The sequence below is a fragment of the Glossina fuscipes genome, unplaced genomic scaffold (assembly GCF_014805625.2).
Source record: "Glossina fuscipes isolate IAEA_lab_2018 unplaced genomic scaffold, Yale_Gfus_2 0, whole genome shotgun sequence".
Classification (NCBI taxonomy): Eukaryota; Metazoa; Arthropoda; class Insecta; order Diptera; family Glossinidae; genus Glossina; species Glossina fuscipes.
Window position 1 is genome coordinate 24,630,450 of NW_023998414.1, and position 21,881 is coordinate 24,652,330.

The window sequence follows — 21,881 nt, forward strand, 5'->3', positions numbered from 1 at the left end:
CAAAACTACTTTTGCCAATTATGGCTATAAAAACAAAAAAAATTAATGAATGGAGTTTTTAAAATAAATGCGCAGGGCATGCAAAAGACCATATATCACTATCACTTGAAAAATTTATTTGTAATAATTAATAAACAATTAAATATTTATTTAAAATTCCTAGGAAAAAAAAATTATGATAATAACTATATAAAAATATTAGTCGTGTAGAACCGTTAACTGCTTTCAATAATATCGAACATCTTTGCTTAATTACAAGTCAATAACATTTCTAAATATTCAATTCATTATTTTTAATTCTATATAAATACAAATAAAATTACGTTTGTATCCTATTTGTAAAAACAATTACACGCGTTCTTCGAAATGAAAACGAGCTCACCATCATGACTTCGTTGTGTATGTTGTGTTCAAAGTTTTGATTTCAATAAATATTTATAGAGACATGCTTTGTCATAACAACTATTATATGTTTCTTAATTATTTAAAATTAATTAAAATACTTTAATGCACTAATTTAAATTCGTTGTTTGTCGACTACCATGAAAATATTGTTAATAAATTTTTTTTTTTATAAATAAAATAACTTTTTTTTTTTTTCAAAAAATGTACTTATACTATTTTGATTCTCAAGTTTTGTTCAACTTTTTTAAAATTTTAAATTTATTTAATTCTTAATGTTTAAGTAATTCTAAATGTTTGGCTTCAGTTTAGTTGTTGTTGGTCAGTGCATAATCGACTTGAGAAAATCTGCAAATACACAAGAGAAACAAGAACATAGCCATTTATCCATACTTATATATATATATATATATATGCATATATAATGAAAATTTAATAGAGTTGATTTCTTCTTTAAAGCAAGTTAAGCAATTAATTCACTTTGAGACCTTAGCAATTATAGTGAAAGTTAAAAATATTTACAAATCAAGTTTAGAGGTTTAACGTTACCCGATCGGATCAATGGAGTAAATTTCACGTAACTCAACGCCCCAAAAAACTGTGCATTTTGAATATCAATTCGCAGTTACCTTTTATGAATTTGAATGTCAACAACAGGTTAGACGTCTGCCAGTGTGACTCTATGCATTTTTTACGCTTAAGCTGAAGGACGCTAGTTTTTAGGTGAAAACCGTGCCAAGGATGAGTAGCATGGAAAGTCGATTTAATCGATTATCCCCATATAACAATGTATTAGTATTTTAAAAAAGTTATTCCGAAATAATGTAATGATTTGTTTTATCTGACTATATTTCATTTTTTTTTTTTTTTTTTTTTTTGTTAACCCCAACTATAAACTCTATTTGATCTTTTATTATTATTATTATTAATTTAATTAATTTAATTATTATTATTAATTTCTAAGATTAAAGTTTTAAATCTTTATTAAAAATTCTGCCGCATTTGGGATTTGAACCCACGACCATTGAGTTGCTAGTCTAGTCTAAGCTCTTATCGATCTCTTAAGCCCAATTGTTTGCTTTGAGGAAACTATTACTTTACTTTTATCTTTTCAAAACGTTCCTCACGACAATAATGACAATAAGAAAAGTAAGACGTTTCATAGCGTAAAAATAATAATAAAAAAAAAGTAAATCAAAAAAGACTACAAAATATTTCTTTAAAACAAGATCGCGCTACTCACCTTTTCAATCGATTATAAGTGTGGCTACATACAAGTATGAATGTACAGCAGTCTTTTTTATATGAAGTAGTGTTTTGGGGAAGGGGGAGTGGATGGATTGTTTATGCGCACATGTGCTTATGGCTAACTTTGACATTGCTTGCAATTAATGTGAAAAGTTTAAATACTCTCTCGCTATAATATTTTTCTGCTCGGTTCGTCTGCTGTATTGTTTCAATACTTTTTATTATTTCTAAGATAAGCTTTTTGTTTAATATGCTCTTTCAAACAACTATTATCGGCTGCCCTCTGCAGGCAAATGCGTTCTTTGCGTAAAACAATGCATTGCATTTGCGCTATATTGAAGAATAGTTTGCCAATTGTTTTGGCATCGTGATCGTTGGCCATTTTTAGGCAGGTGCGAAAACGCCTATCACAACTGCAATGCGACAACGTGTAGGGACGATAATTAAATAAATCATAGCGATTGCTCATTGCATTTATGTAAACTTTGCAGTGGTCATGCTTACGGCAACATTTATCAGTCGATGAAGCACCACCAAGGTAATTATAGGTATTGTTCGCATTGTTACCGCGACCACACCAACGTGTATTCGGAGCGATCAACCAATCAGCTAATTCTCTACGCTGCCGTTTAGCGTGCAAATCACTTCTGCTGCTCATTTCAGTGGTTGCATTTTTTGCCGAATTGTATATTGCTTTGTAATCATTATATTGTTGTTGTTGTTGAGCCACCAAATAATTGTGCTTGGTCTTGTAGCTTTTGTCGTTGTTGCCATTGCTGTCTTGTTTATTATAGACAAAAACTACGTCATCGTATTTATCATACGATGTATGATGTCGTAAGTTTAGTTGACGACTGCTACTACTACTACTACTACTACTACTACTACCACCATCACCTATGCGGCGATTCACTATTATGTTATTGTCGTCGTTATTGTGATTACTGTTCTTACTGCTTAGGTAAGTAACAGCATTTTGCTCCGTTGGTAAGTTTTCATTTATCTTCTTGTCATAAATATTGTTGTATATAGATTTTGGCAGTTCTATGGCATCCCATTGATCAGTTACTGTATATTCTGGGACATTAAATGACAAAACTTGTGGAATTATTAATGCGTTAATTAACGTAATCGTTAGCTTAAATAAATGCTTGTTAAGCATTTTTCCAAAATTCATTTATTTCACAATATAAGTCAATTTTCAGTTATAATTAGAAAAACTTCTAAAGTTTCAACGCTGAAAATTCTTGTCTCGCCCCGTTTATGATACACTTATGTCGGCACAATTTCAACAATTTCACTTGAAAAAGCGGTCTTAACAACTTAACAACTCAGAAACAAATAATAAATATTATAACGTATTATTACTTTTATAAAATAACGTACATTTTTTACGCAAGTTTTGCGATACAAAATTCACACAAGAAAATTCAATTTCAAAGTAAAATTTACTTTCCTGTCTTTGCTGTACATTTCTTATGGATACTCCGCAACAACGCAGAGAACAAAATTCATTTCGCAGAGTAAAATTTCGTTGCACGACTTCTCATTACTCACGAATTGAAACGTGAGCGATGTGAGCGATATTTTCAACTTAGAATCACTTGGTTGTTATTGTTGTAAAATTTCATTTTTTTTTTTTTTTTTTTTTTGTTTTTTCATTTGCCTCGGGTGAGGACTGCTTTACTTTACTCTCATCTGAGCATATTGAGAAGAGTTTTTTTTTTTCACTTGTTATTGGCGAATTTCACTCTCAAAAGAGCATCCATAAGAACACACAGCAAAGCAAATTTTACTATTTTATTTGTGGTGAAATTAATATATATATGCGTGCGCGTTTGCTTCGTTTCGTGTTTCATGCTACGCTCTATACCCTTCAAACATTAGCCTGAGTTTATTGGAGCGTATATTGTACAATATTTTTGAACTGGTTTAAGTTCGGGGGATGCTAATATTGCGTAAATACAATAACGTCAAAAGGGTCATTATAAATGCGATTTCAGTATGGATCCACTATACGGGCTATTAAACATGATAAGTTATTTTCATTTACACAATTATTCTTATTTTCAATTGAAATTCGGTTTGCACATCTATACCTCAAAGCGGTCACATTAGCAAGATTCAGTTTGGCTCCAAATTCCACGACAACGATGACTCCTCTTCAAATATTTGTTTGCTAGAGAAGTTTATTACCTTTTAATCTCTTCTTTCTTCTCGTTTAATATTTTCTCTAAAGCGTCGTCTAAATCGATTCCTTACATGTTCCTTACGGCCACAGTCCACCACGTCACTGTTATCTATTCTTAGTTTGATAAAAGAAAACAGAGTTTATCTTTTAGTCAATGTTATTTTTGGATGGATTTTCAAACAAACCTCAGGTCTATAGTAAAAGTGTTTGACTTAAATATTCACCTCCTGACACGCCCCTATCAATGAAATTATATTCAAATTGTTTAAAATGTACTGCATTGTGAATATAGTTTTTTCTTCGCCCAAAATGAGTCCAATAGACAACTGCTTACGTGATTAGTTCCTATAAGAATATAAGAAAAAATGATGGCCCTAACTGTTAAATCTATCAATCATTTTCAAGTTAGATCAGCAAACTTTGATGAAAATTCCCTTTTCCACGAAAAATACATAGTTGGGCAACCCTTAGTATGACGCATAGCAGCCTATTGTACGTCATAACACAAAAACAACGTAAACAAAAATCGATACAATTCGCTAAAAATACAACTTTTTTTACGTGAATTTTTCTAGGATTTTTACAAGAGCATTTTTTTTTTTACCACGATTTCTTGTACAGTTATAAAAAATAAGAACAATTATAATAATAGGAAGAAATTAAATTTGATAAAATATGCACAGTTTAGGGAAGACACCAGCAACACCAGCACAGAGGCAATCACAACAATTTCGGCAGCAGCCAACTCCGCCTACTGATATACAACAGAGGCAACAGCGTAAGGGGGATGAGAACATTAAAAAAGAAATGATCCGACAGCCGCCCAATAGTTTGCCATTGCGTAGCGATAATTTAACAATAACAAATACAAGATCTAGCTCTTTGGAAGATCACACAGATCCGGATGGGCGTTATCTATGCGCTATATGTATTAATTGGTTAAACGAACCGGTCTTAACTTCGTGCGGTCATCGTTTTTGCAAATCCTGCTTAAGCTCTTGGCTTGGCCCCGAACGACAATGGTGCCCAATGGATAATGAGAAAATCAGCGGCGATCAAGATGTATTTCCGGATAACTTTACGCGACGCGAAATCGAGCAAATTAAGTTAAAATGTCCCAATGCCAATTTGGGTTGCGATTTGGTGGCGTCACCAATCGAAGTGGAACGTCATCGTTACAATTGTCCATATCGTACTAATGAGGATTCTGCTGAGGAGAAATGCCCATTTGCTTCTATAAAATGCGATTTTGTGGCACGTCCTGAAACGAATGGCTTAGAGGTACATCTTAAAGAAGAAATGGCTTTGCACATGCAATTGCTGCTTAAAGCTTTTCAGCAAACGGCCATATCGACTTGGAATCCTCAAAAGCCAAAAAAAATTGCAGTACAAACTAACGGTTATACTGAGAATCCACAATTACCGCCTCCTCCACCTCAATATGCTAATGGAGCCGAGGAACAACTTATACAAGCGATGTACCAACGTATCGTAATTTTAGAGCAACGATCCTGTGAGCAGGCAGTAAAAATTGAAAATTTAACCAAACTATTGCAAAATCAGCGGCAACAAATCGATCCACGCTACAGTGGCGGTACCATACTTTGGGAAATTATAAATTTTCAAAAATTGATAGAACATTTGCGCGCCAATGCCAATAATTTGGTGTATTCACGCGAATGCTTTACTTCACCTTACGGATATAAGTTCTGCGCTCGTTTGAATATACAACCGAAACATCAGCACTTACTTAGCTTGCACGTGCATCTAATGCAATCCGAAAATGATTATCACCTGGATTGGCCATTTAACGGACGTATAAAACTCTGTATGATACATCCACGAGATGCGAAACTCTCACAACACGATACCATAATGACGAAACCAGAAATTTTAGCATTCCATCAGCCTCGTGAACGGATCAGTACGCGTGGGTTCGGCTTTGTCGAATACGCAAATGTTGGGGAAATTATAAAAAAAGGCTTCTGCGAAGACGATCGTTTGGTTATAAAAATCGAGATAAACATTGTTTAAAAGGAAAAGAGAAAGTAAAGAAGAAGAAAAGCCACAATTAAAACAAAAAACTAATTGCAAGATGCGGTCTAAAGTCTTCCAGTACATTTCGACGAAGGAGGAAGAAGGAGGAGGAGAATAAACCGTGAAGTAAACCAGACGAAAGGAACTAATTACAGGAAGTTTTGTATACAGATAGAAAACAAACACATGAAAAAAACCTTTAGAGAAGAGCTTTACGTAAAAAACTAAAAAAAAAAAAAAACGAAAGCATTTTTAAAGATAATGCATCATAAGACAATGTAATGCATTTATCGCAAACTCGCTTAAGCAAATCTATTCCTCATTTCACACTATCTGTCATAAGTATATTTATGTTAATATAAATTCGTTGAATCCATTGCGTCCATTTTTATATGAATAGTTGAGTTTTAGTTTTATAAGCTTAGAATTTGTTATACACATATATATGCAATTATTTGTATTTATTTATTTATTTTTTTTTTTTTTTCTGTTTTCCGCTTTATCCTACCACCACCGAAGAACGACAATTGCCGCGTACACTCAAACTTGTTTTTGTGCGTTTATGCGGTTCCTATTCATCGCATAAAAAAAATTCCTTTTTATAGCTACACTCGAATCCTTTCTTGTGCGTTTATGCGGTCCCTATTCACCGCAGACCGTACAAAAACCAATGCGAATGTGCATTTGTCTCTCCATCCGTCTTTTAAAAAGAAGCACATAAAATAAGATAGAATGCTGAAACCCGGCACACTTAGCTTTGAATTGAATTCAAAAAATAAAAAAAAAAAAACAGTTTGTCGATCTGGTTATAAACAGCGTAATCAAGTCTCAAATTGAAAAATTCTTCTCTTTTTCTTTTATATATTTTGAAAAATTCGCGTACAGAAAGAACTATATAGAAGCGATGTCGAATATATATCGATGCAAGATCGTACAAAGGATGCAGAAGCAAGACTAAGTACTCCCAACTATCGGAGTCAAGCAATTAAAATAGATATGAATGCGTAGCTTGTCTCAAATTGTCTTTCAAGATCTTTAGAAATTTTGAATGAAATTGATTTCGATCGGTTCTCTCTGATAGGCTCGTAATTAATGAAAAAATTTTGCGAGGTGGTAGGTAATCCAAATTCGCCGTAAGGCGTATATAGCTTTGTTAATGAATTAATGAATTAATTAATTTCATAATATATTCTCAATGTTCTTGTGTATCCTTAATCTATGAATAAGTGTTTTATGTAAAAATAAACGTTTATTTTATTAGCATTCCATTGAAAAATGCGTTATATCGTTTTTTGTTTTGTTGCAAATATTAGGTCGAGTCATAAGTAATTTTCGCTTAAATTGTTTTCATTGAATAACAATATTGTAATAATTTAACAATTGATTGCCAGCTAATCAATCTTTTTGAGTGGCGTGGATTTTGCTTTAATATTGCCCTCAAAGTCGGAATTACGTCCTATCTTGAAAGGTCGTATCTCTAGATCGGGAATTTTACCAACCAACGTCTAACTGCCCAATCAGTTATCAGCCCTTCACCGTATACAGTGCATATTTTTTCAGATGTCGCTTAAGCGCTATTGCTTTCTTTAAGTTCCCAAAGCATTACATTACACACTTTTAGACTCCCCATTTGAGAGATTAAGAACAGCTGAATGTAACACGCACCGCATAAAACAATTAGCAGAAGACTGAAGACTGACTGAATCGTCGATCTATATAGTGAGAATAAGAACTCGTTTGTTCGGTGACTTATAGTGAGTAAATACGAACAATAGGTTTTACTTAACTGCATCGTACCTTACTTATGACCCGACTTAATATCTCGATAAAGTCGCTCTTACAAGAGTAGTAGTAGTAATTTAACAAAAGGCATTTATCCTAATTTAACAGCCGCCTGATCTTTCTGTGTCGAGTCATTACTTAATTTATTATATTATAAATGAATATATATAATAAATTAATATAATAATAAATTATTGATTCGGTAAAGACAATTAATATAAATGGGTTTTGCTGGTGAGGGGACCTACCTATTCGCCTTGTTGGTTATGCCATATGTAATTTCTGTCTTATAGCATTGATTCGTCTTACGGTATTATTATTGTAGCTCCAGCGTTCCCCAAAATTTCTGAAAAATTGTCGCAACTTGGCAGCTAACATATGTCAACCGAAGAATTTTCATTTGCTAATTAATAAAATAAGGGCGAAGATTAATCATTTAAACATAGTTATTAAATAATTTTGACAGCTTAACTGGGGATTTTTTAAAAATTATGTAAGCTTAAGATTCAAAAAGAGGTTCGAAATCGTTTTTTTTTTCTTATGTTTTCAATAAATTAGAATTTTTTTTTTTATTTCTCTCTCTAGACTTTTTCTCCTTTCTTTACAGGTTTGAAAGTACCATAGAAACGGAAAAAAAGAACTTCTGGTAAGTCATTCTTCAAATGTTTTGGTTTATATTAGGCGATTATATCGAATATTTTTATTAAATAATACTTGGAAAGATATCCGGTAAATCACCCGACAAACCTATATACATGCTAAGATGCTTACATCTTGTTTTAATGTATGCATCTCTTAGCTGGTTTCCTTATTAATTAAATTGTTCATTGTCATTTTTACGATTTTCAATGACTATGGGTATCACAGGTTGTATTTCAAATATTTGTTTTTCTAATGCTGCGTCATGGGTGCGCATATGAGAGTTAAGACCGCCCGAATGAGCAAAACCCTTACCGCATACTCTGCATATGTGTTTACGATCTTTGGTATGCAATAATTTGTGTACTCTCAAGGCTTTCTTACGTTGAAATGTCGAGCCGCATATATCACATTTAAAAGGTCTTTCACTTGTATGCGTAACTGCATGAACGTTTAGATCATGAAATGAATAGAAACTTTTACCGCATACCTCACATTTGGCGGGACGTTCACCGGTATGCCGACGCATATGGGCCGTAAGGACACCACGATCGCGACAACGTCGTCCACATATTTCACATATAACTGGCATTACGCCGGTATGAGATATCATATGAGACTTTAACTCTTTATCGGTGAAAAAGCTGCGATCACATTCTTGACACTTATGGGCTTTTATGCCAGTATGACGTATTTTATGACGCATCATATTACCAGTCTGAGTAAATGGTTTACCACATATATCGCAAAATATTCCTGTATGCTTCCACTTATGGCCACGCAAATCACGAGCCGAACGAAATATTTCTTGGCATTCATCACATTTGTGTTCGATTTTAGGTTCTTTGCTTGTTCTTTTTTGCATTTTATTTGGATTGTGAATAGTGTACTTGTGCTTCTGCAAGCTACATTTAGAGCTATATGAACGATTGCATATATCGCATGGAAATGTCAAATCAAAGTTGTCGTCCTGTTCAGCTTCCGACTGAAAGAAGAAATTTTCGCATAATTTTCAACTAATGTTCGCAAATTAAAAAAAAAAAAAATTACAATTTCATTTCGCCTTTCATCTTTTTCTCGTTCATCTGCAATTTTTACATTATCTTTGGTATTATTAATTTTTAGAAGGAGATCTTCCGAATTTTTTTCTAAATTTTGTTCATTTTGTTGTGATACACTTTCTATAACTTCGATTTTCAATATAAATCCATTCCCTTCATTAATGTCTAGTCTTTTCAATGATTCTGCTTCAATTTGTTGGTCTTCATCTGCGAACTCTTCTTCGTCAAGCAATTGCTCTTCTTTAATCGGGTCACCAATGGGATCAACCTCTTTACTTGGCATATTATCTAACCATCCATCATCTTTCGCTAATTTCGCTTGACGCTTCCTTTCCAATTCTTCCACATTAAGTTCCTCCTCTGCCAGTGTTAAATGTTGCACCTGAAAGTGACTAGCAAATTGTTCCAAATGCATTTTACTGCCGCACAAACTGCACGTAACGTTGTAAACGGTTGGGGTTTTGCAAAATATTTCGCCACATTTAAAATTATCATAAATGTCGCACGGTTTTAATAACTTCAACATTTTCTTTGAAACGCGAATTAAGGAGAAAACGGTAAATTATTTGTTTATAAAAAAATTATTACGATGCTGCCTAGTTTTAATATAACGTGGAAAAAAAAAACCAAAAAAGTGCTGTCAATTCCTGTTAGCAAAACACTAAACTTCCACGAAAATTCCTATTAGATAAAAAAACGCAAGTGTGACCACTTGGAATGAATTCTTGACATCACGCGTACCGCTTAAGAGAAATGCTTAAAACTCATAAAGTGTTTAATTAATCCTGATCATGTCAACAAACCGATCGAACCTTCTTTATTTCAATACAAGTTCAGGGCTGTATTTGTCAGCGGATCATGTCCGATAAGTTTTTAAAATTGTCTTAATAGGCGATTGCTGCCGGCTTTCAATTAATATTTGCAACGAATTATGAGATCTTTTATCAATCAATCAATCAATTAAGAATATTTATGCAATTGTTTACGCGAAAAGGGAGAGAAAAAGATGAACACACAGAGCAGTAAATGCTATCATATTCCCGTACTTGAAAAAATGGCCTTTATGATAGTTAGTTTTTTATAGGCCAAACAGAATTTGAAAAAAAAGTAAAAAATTTATATAAAACATTTAAGTGCTCCTGGCTTTGAAATATACTCTGATGGGTGAAATGTATATGAAATATAAATGCAATTCAGATCTTAAAAATAGACTTCCCCCCTTTTCTTGAGGCCTATTCATCATTCCTGAATGAAAAGCTCATATTTTTATTAGCCAAAAACATCTTATCATCGTAGCCACTAGTTAAAATGCTGCCAAATTTCAAAATTTATCTTGAGTACAAAGATTGTCAATGCGACCAAATAAATGAATGCTGAACAATTCAAATAAAATATTATATTATCCCATTTTCTTTCTTTGGAATACCGTAAAAGTTAGTTTAACATTTGTCTTAAATCATTTCTAATTTCAATTGTATTTAAAAAGAAAATGAAATTGTGTCTTATTGTTTATTGTATAAATTTAAGATAACCATGAGTGTTCTAAACTTAATTATAAATCTTGATCCAATTACAAGTATTCTTAAACTATAATAAAAGAACAAAAAATAGAAAATAATTATTTTATGTTAAATTACTTCTTCTTAGTACGTTTACGTTTCTTATCTGAACCATGTATACCCTTTTTACTTCGTGTAATGCAAACACGACAAAACCAATCTTCATTATCCTTGGGAGCCACAACAATGCCCACGCAAACCCTAGGTTTCAAAATTCAAATTCAATAATTTTTCAATAAGAAATTACAAAGTATTTAAATTCATACCAATGATACCAAGCATCACAACCATCACAACCAATCATAGGAGAGCCATCGTCAACTTTACCGCAGGCCGGACAAATCCAAACACGATTACCCTCGGCATCCTTTATAGAAATTTTATATCAGTTAATACGTTTATAATTCAAAACAAGAATGATGGATATAGAAACTAACATAAGAGCAATGCATCCTGTTTCAAATAGATAGTGTTATGCATTATATTTGATGATTTGTATATTAGATTCGATATATAGACACTACTTTATTATATTGACATTAGGCTTAGAGATTCTCAGGCATCAAGTCTTTTAAAATTCGACTGTTTACCGTTTCTACCTTTTTTAAAGCCAGAACAAGCGAGGATGTGTTCGTGTGCTGCTTACGCTTATTTTTGGATATTCCCGAAATATTTCCAAAATATTTTTATAATATTTCAAATTAATATTTGTCGAAATTTTCCTACGAAACTATAAAAGGATCCACCATTGTAATTGTAAGCTTTTAAATATAAAGCTGTTAACAGTGATCAATACCGATAACCAATAGTTTACTCATTTTGTCACTGTAAAGCATCCAAAAGGCGAAAAAAACGAAGCCTCATCCACATGGCAACATGTGCAAAATACCGTCGACATGCATGGTTTCTGGGCAGGAAAGTTCAAAATATGGCGACTAGGATCACTGAAAGATTTTTGTTACAACACAAGGCATAAAATTGCTGAAAGGGGCAATGAAAATTACTTTCGTTACACCTTCTAAAATTATCGCGTTTTCTTCAATTACATAAGAGTGCATTATTAACCATGATCCGTACATGTACCGTATCTCGGACAGGAAGGACCCAATCGAATCGAAATTCGCGGAACAGAGATGCGTTAATGACGTGTATTAATCATTTTAGAACAATAACTGCACTATCGTACTTGATAATATGTTTGCGATCGAACCAAAGTTTACCATGCAAAGCTAAAAAAAAAACCCCAAGAAATAAGAAAAAATTTATTTGTTGATAAAAGTTCTTGATAAACTTTGTGACAAACGCATCTCAGTCGCAAATTCTGGATCTATTAAGTCCTCTCCGATTCAAGATTGCTTTTTGATGGCGAGTCGATGGGTTAAATCGTGATGTCGTGGTTTCGTTACCACGAAACAACTCGCAAGTTTATAAACGTTTTCTTTTTAGTGTTATTAATTGAAAGTAAAAAAAAAAAAATTTTGGATATGTAATATGCGGTTAGTCAATAAATTTAAGTTCAAATAAGCCTTAAATGCTCCGTCATGTACGGATTCGTTTTAACCGATGCATATGTGTATGTTACTTACTATATATGAGGATGGACGACTGGTTTCGGTGATGAGCGTCAATGGACTCTGTCGATCACTGCTACTACTGTGGCGATTGCTTGTATCACTAGAATGACCAACAGTTGTAGATTGACTTGTCAATTCGTTAGATTTGGATGTTTGCAATAGTTGATGGGGAAGCAAAACTGAGCTAGCTGATATAGTGCCCCCTGAAAGCCAAGGGCTGGGTGGTGGTACCAAAAGACCAACATTTGCCGTTGTACTACTTTTGCTGGTATCGCCAAAACTCGTATCTAATGTATTAGTATTAGCTCCTGGCATATTGCCCGTAGCTGCACATCCGCTAGATGACAACTCACCACCTATAAGAAACGTCGACTTGGAAAATTTGTTTTTCATTTTAACATCTTCAACACTTACTAGTGTTAAGTTTTTGCTTAGGTGGCCTCGTAACTAGCGGTGATATTCTTGCTAATTCCGGTGAAGGCTCTCGCATCTCTCGTCTAAGCGGCGAATTGTTGTTGCCGGCAGAAACATTTGCAAATTTCTGCAAACTATTCGTTTCAGCTTCTGTTGGCGTTGGCGACGGATTCGAGCCCAATTTTAAAGTTAATTTTGGTATTACGGTGCAACTAAGAGCTGCTGTATTTCCCATATTCTCTTGTTCATTTACTTTAGATGTAGAAATATTTGAAGTTTTTGATTTTTTCCCTTCCCCCGTTTCTAGGCTTGAGGCGTTAGCGTTTACAACTTCTTTAGCGCCGCCTATAAACGTACATGCTGGTGGTACAGTTGTGCCACCCTCGACGACGGGCAAACGCTAAGTTATTTTAAATATGAAAATTGATTTTAATTTAACAATTAATTTAATTGTTTTTCTTACTTGTTTCTCTTTTTTCTTCTCTTTTTTCAATTTTTTTAACAAATCTTTATCTTTCACTTTCTCGCCTCCCGTTGCGACTTCACCCATCTCTTTAAATTCCTTGACGGACGAAGGTAATTGCTGCTGATGCTGCTGCAACTGTTGCTGGGCCAATAGATATTTCTCTGCTTTCTCCTTGCTTTTCACTTTATCTTTTTTATCCTTCTTCTTTTTGACTTTTCCCTCTTTTAACTCTTTTAGCTTTTTCATTTTTTTATGCTCTTTGCGTTTCTTTTGCAAATCAAGCATTGAACCACCAGCTCCTGCAACCATGCAACCGGTTTGCGTGAGTGCCGGTGTAATCGTGACGTTATCAAATACCGAAGTACTTGTGGCGGACGAAGAAGAAGGCAATAAATCCTTATTGTGACTTCCAAAAGTGGGGTTGGCGTTACCCGTTAAACTGTTAAATGGAATATTTTTAGAGGAGTACGCTAGGCCAGTAGAGTGTAGCGGTATCAAATCGGCACCTCCAGCCAACTTGCCTACACCGGCACCCGGTTCGGCTTTTTCGGGATTAATAAGAGTGCTATTAGTATTGGAGAGGGCAGAAGCTTTTTTTACTTGTTTCTTTAATTTCTTCAATTCCTTGGAACTAAGTTCAGTATCTAAAGGAGGCAATTTACTGCCAACCGCAGTCGCAAGCGATGACACTGAACTGCTTGCAAACATATCGTCCGCATTGAAAGCTGGCTGCGTTGCATTCAAATTCGATGGTGTTAATGTTTTACTACTAATCGTTTTGGATACTTGTGATGTCTCGTCTGAATCATCTGACACTTCAATGGGTTCATCAGCATTCAAGGTAATAGGTGGTGGCTTATTCATGCCAATGACTTTCTTATGCATACTGAAGTCCATACCCAAGAGATTGGATTTTATAGGGTTTTGTGTTTGATCCAATGCAGCAGCAGACGAATGCTTCGAGGCTGCACTCTTAGGTAAAGGTAACAGTTCCACGGGATTCTCATTTTTTTTCATTAACTGTTCAAAGCTATTCAACGATAATCCACTGGGTGTTGATGGTAAATATTTATTGCCAACATTACCAACGCTATCGTGAAGTGGATGTGTGTCAGCCATATTTTTGGTTAGTAAATTATCTTGAGAAACTGTTGCTATCGTAGTATGAGATTGACGAGACTTTGGGTTTTTTGGTGAGGCGTTTTCACTAGATTGTTGCTGATGCTGTTGTTGTTGTTGATGATGTTGTTGCTGTTGATCTTCGAAAGTTTTATTATTCATTGAGTCTGGCGTGGTAAGTTTTAAGAATTCCGGCACAAGCGGAGCGACATTGCAATAATTGCGTTCATTATTTGGAAGATTTGCATCTGCTTTCTTATGATCCCCTCCAAGATTTTCAGTTTCTGGACAAGGGGTAGATTAGATTAAATAAAGCAAAATAATATTAAAGCAGCCGGATTCTTACCCTGCTTTGTCTGATTATCTACAGCGGCATGTTTTAAATTCGGAAACGGAAAAACACCAGTCAATAGCAAATTGGCTGCAGCTGAAGTTTTGTTATTGTTGGGAAAAGCTGTCAAACCAGGTGTAGGAAAAAGGCCATGAGTGGGTATTAAACCAGGACGTGGTGGAAACGGAAATGGAAGCATGTTTAACATATTACCCGGTAAATTGGGAAAACCGGGCCGCGGGGATAACATAAACGGTGATTGAAGGGAAGGCGGCAAAGCGGATAAATCACTAGCGGTTGGCAGGCGTTTAGAGTTACCGGGCGATTTTAGATTGGGAGAAACAGGAAATGTTGCCGACGTCGGACCTGGAAGAACCGTTAACGGCTTCTGGCCGCCGGTTGCCATACTTGAGTCATTATTGAACTCGGCGTTATTCGTAGGCGCTGGAGCTGGCTTAAGTATGGTATCCATTCGCATTAATTTCTTATTTATGGATTGCACTTCTTCGGAGGTGGGAATAGATGTAACGCCAACGTTACCAACTTGTAAACTACTTAATGCCGCATTGTTATGCAATAAGTTAATGGGAAGATTTTTCAATAATTTGTTTTTTTTGCGTTCTTTTTTCTCTTTAGTAGCTGCCATAGCCATAATTTGTTGTTGCAATTGCTTTTCATTTAAGGAGAACATTGGAAACATATTAGCGGCTGCGCCAGTATCAAACGGATTATTGGGATTTAGAGGATTCAATAGGGGGGCACCGACAGCATTATATGGCGGCGGAAATAATCCAGTTTCCATTTTCAGTTTTTTATTTTTCTTAAGCATCGCATTCGACAGAACACCCGGTAATTTTGGTGAATTCTTGCTGCCTGGCTTGCGTCCACGTTTCTTTGGCTTATTGACCATATCGACATTTTCTGCTGCTTTCTCACCGAACACACGCTTAAGCATAGACAAATCTTGATTGGGTTGATTTAAGGTAGACCCCATAGGGAGAACCTGTTTATTCATTTCCTCTAGCGCTATGTTATTGCTGACACCTGTTGCTTTTGCTGATAAGTCATTGGGAAACATGGAGCGCGGCAAATTTTGTTGTGCCACAGAAGTCAGACTGGTTTGCGCTAATAAACCGCTCGTCCCTGGGGCTGGTGTTATGGTAGTGCCTGAAGGCAGATTGATTACCGGAGAAGTATCATTTAGGCTTGGTATTCGACCCGGTGTTGGTGAAACTGCTTTGTTTGCTTTTTGCTTCGATATTTTTTTGAAAATATTCAATTTACTGCGATCCGGTTCATTGGATAGCTTAATTTCCATCCCGGTTTTAGGATCTTTCAAGTCCCCAGCAGCGGTAGTTACCACATCCCCACAAGTAGATAAGCTTTCATTTTGTTGCTGCACACTCACACGACTATTGGACGCATCATTTAGCAAATTATTGGCTGAAATTATACTATTCGCCGTGGCGATATTAGCCTTTATCGGTGACGTTGTGGGAGCTCCTAATTTCTCCTCTCTTTCGCCACTTAAAACATTGTCCTTAAACAATTCCTGTTTCGAAACAGGAGTCATAATTTCACTTCTATTAGGTACTTGTGGAGGAAAAATTGTCGCCATATTTGCTAATCCGGACTTTTTCCCCGGCTTGTGAGCATCCATTAATATTTTTTGATGCTTTAAAAATTTCTCCCTTTGCTTTGTCTGCTTCCTCAACAATTTTTCTAATTGCATTTTTTCCGGCCCATGTGGCATACTTGCCACTATAGCTGGATTTATAGCATTTTTTAGTTTCTTATCTGGTCCCAAAACGGTTTGTAAGAATTCTGCAGGTATTTTTCCTTGCTTAACCATTTTTTGTAACATTTTTACATACTTGCGTTGCGCTTTCTCACCGGCATCTGATTTCCCGATCAGCTTCTCTGAAAAAGGCTGTTTATCGGCTAATAGCTGAGCATGTAAATTTGGCTGTCCCTTTTGCTTTTTAGCTTTTTTCAGCAACATATTTGCAAACGAAGCTTGAGCCGAGGAGTGCACACCACCTGTATGGCCCGTGAATAATGATTTCTTGTTTCCCAGCTGTGAAGGGGTGGTTATTGGTAAAGATTCGCTGCTGGTATTTGATAAATGAGACGAAATTTTATCCGTTTTATTTGGAAAATTCTCCGGCATATATTCCGACTGCTTTTCATTTTTACGTAAAGACGTAAAATCCACAGATTTATTAATAGTGGATTTTTTGTTATCACCTCCCGAACCACAATTAGTTATTATATCTTTGCTCGCATCTGTGTTCACTTCTATGGTGTTTTCCTTATTGCTCGACCCAGGTAAAATTGTGCGAGATGGCGGTTTAGAATTAGATAAAGATGGTGGCGGAACAGGCGGTGGAGGTGGTGGTGGAGGTGGGGGAGCATCCAAACCGAACATTTCATCTGAAAAGGTGGCCATAATTGTAATTATTTGTAAAAATTTTTGACAATACGTTTTTAACTATTATCCTTAGAGCATGAACGTGAATAGAGAAGTCCCTTAAAAAAACAAGAAGGAAGTTATATTCACCTTGTAGCGGACTTTTTATAAAGACTGCTTACTTATTTTTATATTTATATTTAAAATTATATTTTTGTAAACTAAAAAAGACACTCACATACTACGTATTATGTGCGATTTTCTTGAACCGTAGGTGCACTCTTACAAATAGCTAATTTCCAAATTTAACGCTCCAATCAAAGTTACAAGCCCATCATATAAGAAACAAGATTTGTCGTTTTTTTTGCTAATTCTCTACGAATTGTGTATAATTTTGCAACAGTAAAAATACCAAGGATGGACATCAAGGCTCCTTCTAGACATATTCTTGAGAACGTTAATGTGATTTGAATAGGCGGACAGACAAAGATGTTGAATCGATTAAAATTGACCAAAATTGCATGTACGTGATAGGATCCCGAATGCATATTTCTATATGTCAAAAAAAAAAAACAAAAACAAATCTGATATACTCTCCTGATGGATATTTAAACATAAAAGTTGTAAAAATGAATTATATAGGAAAGGCTTACTTATTATATCCGGAATTATGGCTTCTGGCATTTTACCCTCAATCGCCGGTGATATGTAACCACCGGTAGTCATTACCACACTGCTAATTTCCCTTGTATTGTTAATCGTTCGTTCGCCATCTTCCAAATGAATAGTCGACTTAAACAAAGATTGCAAGGTATTCTTATCCAAACTTACGCCTACTTGAGGTTTGCCCGTAGCATCTGCAATATACAAAAGTCCTGTACTCAAATTTTGTTAAGTCTCGTAGTTTCCATACAAAATATACCTGTGCTATTTGTTTCTCCCAATGCCGTAGTTGCGTTATTAGCATTTCCAATCTCTGTACCATGTAGTTTATCAGGACTTGGCTTCACATCAAGACCAGGAACACTATTATCTACATCATTAAGGATGTTGTTATCGGGCGGCTCTCTTATATCCGGTGGCAGCATTGGGGGCAAATGATCGTGCACATGTACAGGACGCGTTAGAACTTCTTTGCTGCCCGGTTTCAGAAAATTCAAATATGAATCTTTGCGTCGGGGAAACTTCGGCATTTCAATAACAAACGGGACCGGTTCAACATTGTTGATGTAATCCGTTAACTCATTAAGATTAACATTGATACTTGATAAAGTCAAGGCTACATCGTTTAAATTGGCTTCTGTGCGGTTATCTACACATACCAGATGAGCGAAATTATTTATAAACACCTTCACAAATATAAATTCACGAATTTCATTGAAATTATTTACTTACAATGCTCCACTTGACGTCTCAAGTCCCTCGTAAATTCTTTTAGAAATTTATCCAAAATATCTTGCAATAATTCTAAAGAAGCCGTCTGTGTTGCATTATACCCAATCGTTTGACATATCTGAGCTACTGCGACACGCAATAGCTCCTTTATGTATAGATCGCTCATTAGGAACACCTTTGTTTCTTTGTATGCTTCGTAGATTTCTTTATATTTTCCGATTTTTCACCATACACAAGAAATGACGCATACATTCAAGTGAAAAAAACTGTGAAAGTTTTTTCTTAATGTTTGCCTTCCGTTCCACTACTTGCTTAGCTGCCAAATCCGCAGTGCACTTTCTACTGTTTTTGTTATCTTAAAATAATATAATATAGTTAAACATATTCCTTTTTTTTATCGAACACATTTTTTAGAAAAATTGGAAATTTTTTATGTACACAACGAAAAAGTCATAGGCCGAAAACACAAAGAAACCATTCGCGCTTATCAGGCATATAAGTCGTAAATACTTAACACATAGCTAGTTGACACAATGAGATGTTATTCCCATTTTCAGGTTGAGACTTCAACTTTGCCGACTTTTTGCAATTTTATGGGAATCGACAAATCATATGGTTTTTCACAATGCATACATACATACAACATATAGAATGCGTTTACCTTACACTATTGTACATTTTCATTATATTGTGTGGTTTGCAATTTCGGTTTATACCATACATTATTTGCAAGCAATACAGACTATTTAGTTTACTGTGAAGATATAAAAAGTGCCGGAAATTATTTTTGATCCTAAAACCATATTGTTTTGTGTACACTTTCCTGTTAAACGATATGGCAGCGCGGCTGCCAAAATGATAAAGAAGATTGTTTATATATTAGATATATAAATTTTTTGTGTATTAATGAGTCCATTTATTTCTTTATAATAAAACAATTTGATGAACTATTTCAACCTTTAAGTGAATTGCCTTCATTGCTTGTTTTTCATTTCCTACAAAATAATGCATAGTATGAACCAAAATTCCAAATTAAAAATTTAAAAAGAAATAATGATCAAATCTTCTTGTGGGTATGTATATATACGAAATCATATGATTTACTAATGCCCATAAAGTTTTGTGCAAAGTCGGCAAAGTTGAAGTTCGAATCCGACATTAGGAATAACGCTCCAGTGTGAAGAAAAAATTAGTCTGTGGAAGTGTTACACGGAAGGAATATTTTTGGAGTTTAACGAATGTGGTTTTCATTTCGAAATATTTTGAATCGTAGCTTTACAAATAGAGGTAAATATTAGATTACAATAAGGTACTGCTATAAGCATCTTCTTACACACATATACTGAGTTAGAGTAACCTGAACGTCACGATGACAATTAGGGAGATTAGTTGTTTATTTTTTTGGATGTTAATTTAGGATGGACCAAGCAACGAGCCTTATTTATATTGCGTTACGAGATAAAACATTTGTTAGCATTAGTGAATTGTACGAACATAATAAACGCCCATGTAAGTGCATCGAGTGCGAAAAACATTTCTACGATAGCCAACAGAACTGTGAACACCAACAAACATAAAGAGCTACTCAAAAATTCACCAAAATGAACGCAAGCATTGCTGCCAACTATGTGCAGGCTCTTTTAACCAAAGACCTGCATTATTATTTAGTTATTTTGCTATTGGCAGCTACATGTTTTATATCTACAACAGTACATACAGCAATATAGTACATAACTATATGATGTCATAGAAGATCAAAATACTATAGACTAGGCCTATAGCGGAATAAAAGGGGGGAAAGAAGAGGAAGACTAATCGCAACATCAATACAACAGTCATATTATCACTTGAGCAACGTCAGTTTCACATATTCACGTTCATCTGAAGTGGAGACTACGTGATAATTTTCATTAAGATGTTTACAGAGTACTCGTAATGGGTAATTCAGTTCACAGTTAGCCCTACATCGCGGAAAGCGTCGAATCTCTACGCGAAATTGTAAAGGTAAACATATTCAATAGGAGTGAGGAATCTATTTCGTCATTAATAAGCGTAATCATAAAATTTACCAGACGCGTCACACTTATCCTCTCTACCGAGCATAGGTCGATTAGAAGAAGTCCAATCTCATACGAAAGCAGTGTTCTGTACGCATCTCAATCTGGTTCACGAAGAGAAGTTCCATCACTGCACATAATATATCACAAATACAATTCTCGAAAGTAACTGTGAAGCAAAAATCACCTTGACAGATAGATTTTCTCTTTCAACTGGCAAATCGATTAATTACCAATAAGAAAAAACAAAAAACACTTTCCAAGTAATTAAATAAATATTTTGTGCCAAATCTGGATCAACCTTTTTATAACTATAAGAATAAGCAATAGTATTAAGAAATAAGGATACAAATATTATAAAACTACTTACGGTTGTTTTTTTGTTGTGCTATAGGCATTCTGTGGAGCAAATTATAGGTATTGGGGGCTGACGGATGGTATTTGAGCGACATGTATTGAGTAACATATGGTATACTCCGCAACCAAGACTGCTTGGACAATGATACTACAATTACCACCGATTGTGTTTGAACTTTGGTAGTCAATCTTCTACTCCAAATTATTACTGTCGAAGATGGACGTCAATTATGTTCGTTTAGGTACTCGTATATCTCTATCAGCTTGCAGATCGAAACTACCCGCCTCGCCCTAATTCCAGGTGGATGTTTCTCGCTCTCTCTCTTTGTCTCTGTCTCTCTCTCTCTCTCTCTTGCAAACTTATTCCTATATTTACTAGAGCGTAAGTTCTTTTAACATTTGCAGACGAATTTATTAAAGAAGTTATTAAATACTCAAGATGCTCACTTGATGCCATATTTCACATATTTTGTTCAATATGGCAGCTGAGTTAGCTCCATTTATCATACTGCCTTTTATGCTTACTTTGGTTCGCATTTCAAAAATTGCTTTGTCGACATTCGTACAATTTTTTACAATTTAAGATATTATTTCGCTCCTCTGTTTTAATTTTATGAAGCATCGAAACTGTTTTTCTATTCGTTAGTCAATAATTCAAAAATTATCATTTACATTCTAATAGAACAATTTGAGAGATATATATTATATTAAAAATAAATTGTCTTTAGTTCTTCTTTTTAAAATAATACATTTTAAACCGTATATTTTAAAAGAAATTTGAAATAATGCAATTATAAATACAAATTTAAAATAAACTGATCTTACTACTTATTCTGCGT

The 21,881-nt window shown here is 34.8% G+C and overlaps 4 protein-coding genes across 6 annotated transcripts; 1 reads left to right on the plus strand and 3 right to left on the minus strand.

The window, feature by feature from the left end:
- Positions 1 to 235: 235 nt before the first annotated feature.
- Positions 236 to 3,023, minus strand: LOC119644540 (myb-like protein F). The gene is made up of 2 exons (XM_038044106.1): positions 1,646 to 3,023; positions 236 to 750 (listed from the first exon to the last, which is right to left on the minus strand). The coding sequence occupies exon 1, from the start codon at positions 2,825 to 2,827 to the stop codon at positions 1,859 to 1,861; it is 969 nt and encodes a 322-aa protein (XP_037900034.1). The 5' UTR covers positions 2,828 to 3,023; the 3' UTR covers positions 236 to 750; positions 1,646 to 1,858.
- A 1,057-nt stretch (positions 3,024 to 4,080) lies between these two features.
- LOC119641155 (zinc finger protein 836) lies at positions 4,081 to 9,952 on the minus strand. 2 transcript variants are annotated; one of them, XR_005247800.1, is made up of 4 exons: positions 9,350 to 9,952; positions 8,432 to 9,284; positions 7,909 to 8,063; positions 4,081 to 4,186 (listed from the first exon to the last, which is right to left on the minus strand). XR_005247800.1 is itself a non-coding variant. In XM_038039658.1 (2 exons), the coding sequence occupies exons 1-2, from the start codon at positions 9,884 to 9,886 to the stop codon at positions 8,472 to 8,474; spliced, it is 1,350 nt and encodes a 449-aa protein (XP_037895586.1). In that variant the 5' UTR covers positions 9,887 to 9,952; the 3' UTR covers positions 8,242 to 8,471. The 2 variants fall into 2 exon arrangements, 1 of the variants encoding a protein (XP_037895586.1); XM_038039658.1 differs by lacking the exons at positions 4,081 to 4,186; positions 7,909 to 8,063 and having other exon boundaries at positions 8,242 to 9,284.
- On the plus strand, positions 4,354 to 6,245 carry LOC119641147 (TNF receptor-associated factor 6). The gene has a single exon (XM_038039646.1). The coding sequence runs from the start codon at positions 4,517 to 4,519 to the stop codon at positions 5,873 to 5,875; it is 1,359 nt and encodes a 452-aa protein (XP_037895574.1). The 5' UTR covers positions 4,354 to 4,516; the 3' UTR covers positions 5,876 to 6,245.
- An 895-nt stretch (positions 9,953 to 10,847) lies between the features above and the next one.
- On the minus strand, positions 10,848 to 19,056 carry LOC119634765. 2 transcript variants are annotated; one of them, XM_038029119.1, is made up of 9 exons: positions 18,629 to 19,056; positions 18,156 to 18,545; positions 17,887 to 18,090; positions 14,839 to 17,256; positions 13,371 to 14,776; positions 12,908 to 13,307; positions 12,506 to 12,849; positions 11,186 to 11,286; positions 10,848 to 11,120 (listed from the first exon to the last, which is right to left on the minus strand). In XM_038029119.1, exons 1-9 carry the CDS (start codon positions 18,792 to 18,794, stop codon positions 10,994 to 10,996), a joined length of 5,556 nt encoding a protein of 1,851 aa, XP_037885047.1. In that variant the 5' UTR covers positions 18,795 to 19,056; the 3' UTR covers positions 10,848 to 10,993. The 2 variants fall into 2 exon arrangements, with proteins under 2 accessions (XP_037885047.1, XP_037885055.1); XM_038029127.1 differs by lacking the exons at positions 17,887 to 18,090; positions 18,156 to 18,545; positions 18,629 to 19,056 and adding an exon at positions 17,472 to 17,639.
- Positions 19,057 to 21,881: the final 2,825 nt, after the last annotated feature.

What these genes read in the sequence shown, in the direction of transcription:
- LOC119644540 (XM_038044106.1), bottom strand. Translation starts at nt 2,827, where the DNA reads ATGAATTTTGGAAAAATGCTTAACAAGCATTTATTTAAGCTAACGATT.
- LOC119641147 (XM_038039646.1), top strand. Translation starts at nt 4,517, where the DNA reads ATGCACAGTTTAGGGAAGACACCAGCAACACCAGCACAGAGGCAATCA.
- LOC119641155 (XM_038039658.1), bottom strand. Translation starts at nt 9,886, where the DNA reads ATGTTGAAGTTATTAAAACCGTGCGACATTTATGATAATTTTAAATGT. An exon ending in ATGAAAGGCGAAATGAAATT is followed by an intron (nt 9,285 to 9,349) that starts GTAATTTTTTTT and finishes TTCTTCTTTCAG; the next exon opens with TCGGAAGCTGAACAGGACGA.
- LOC119634765 (XM_038029119.1), bottom strand. Translation starts at nt 18,794, where the DNA reads ATGAGCGATCTATACATAAAGGAGCTATTGCGTGTCGCAGTAGCTCAG. An exon ending in CATAATTCCGGATATAATAA is followed by an intron (nt 17,257 to 17,886) that starts GTAAGCCTTTCC and finishes CCACCTTTTCAG; the next exon opens with ATGAAATGTTCGGTTTGGAT. An exon ending in AGAAGAAAAAAGAGAAACAA is followed by an intron (nt 13,308 to 13,370) that starts GTAAGAAAAACA and finishes AAAATAACTTAG; the next exon opens with CGTTTGCCCGTCGTCGAGGG.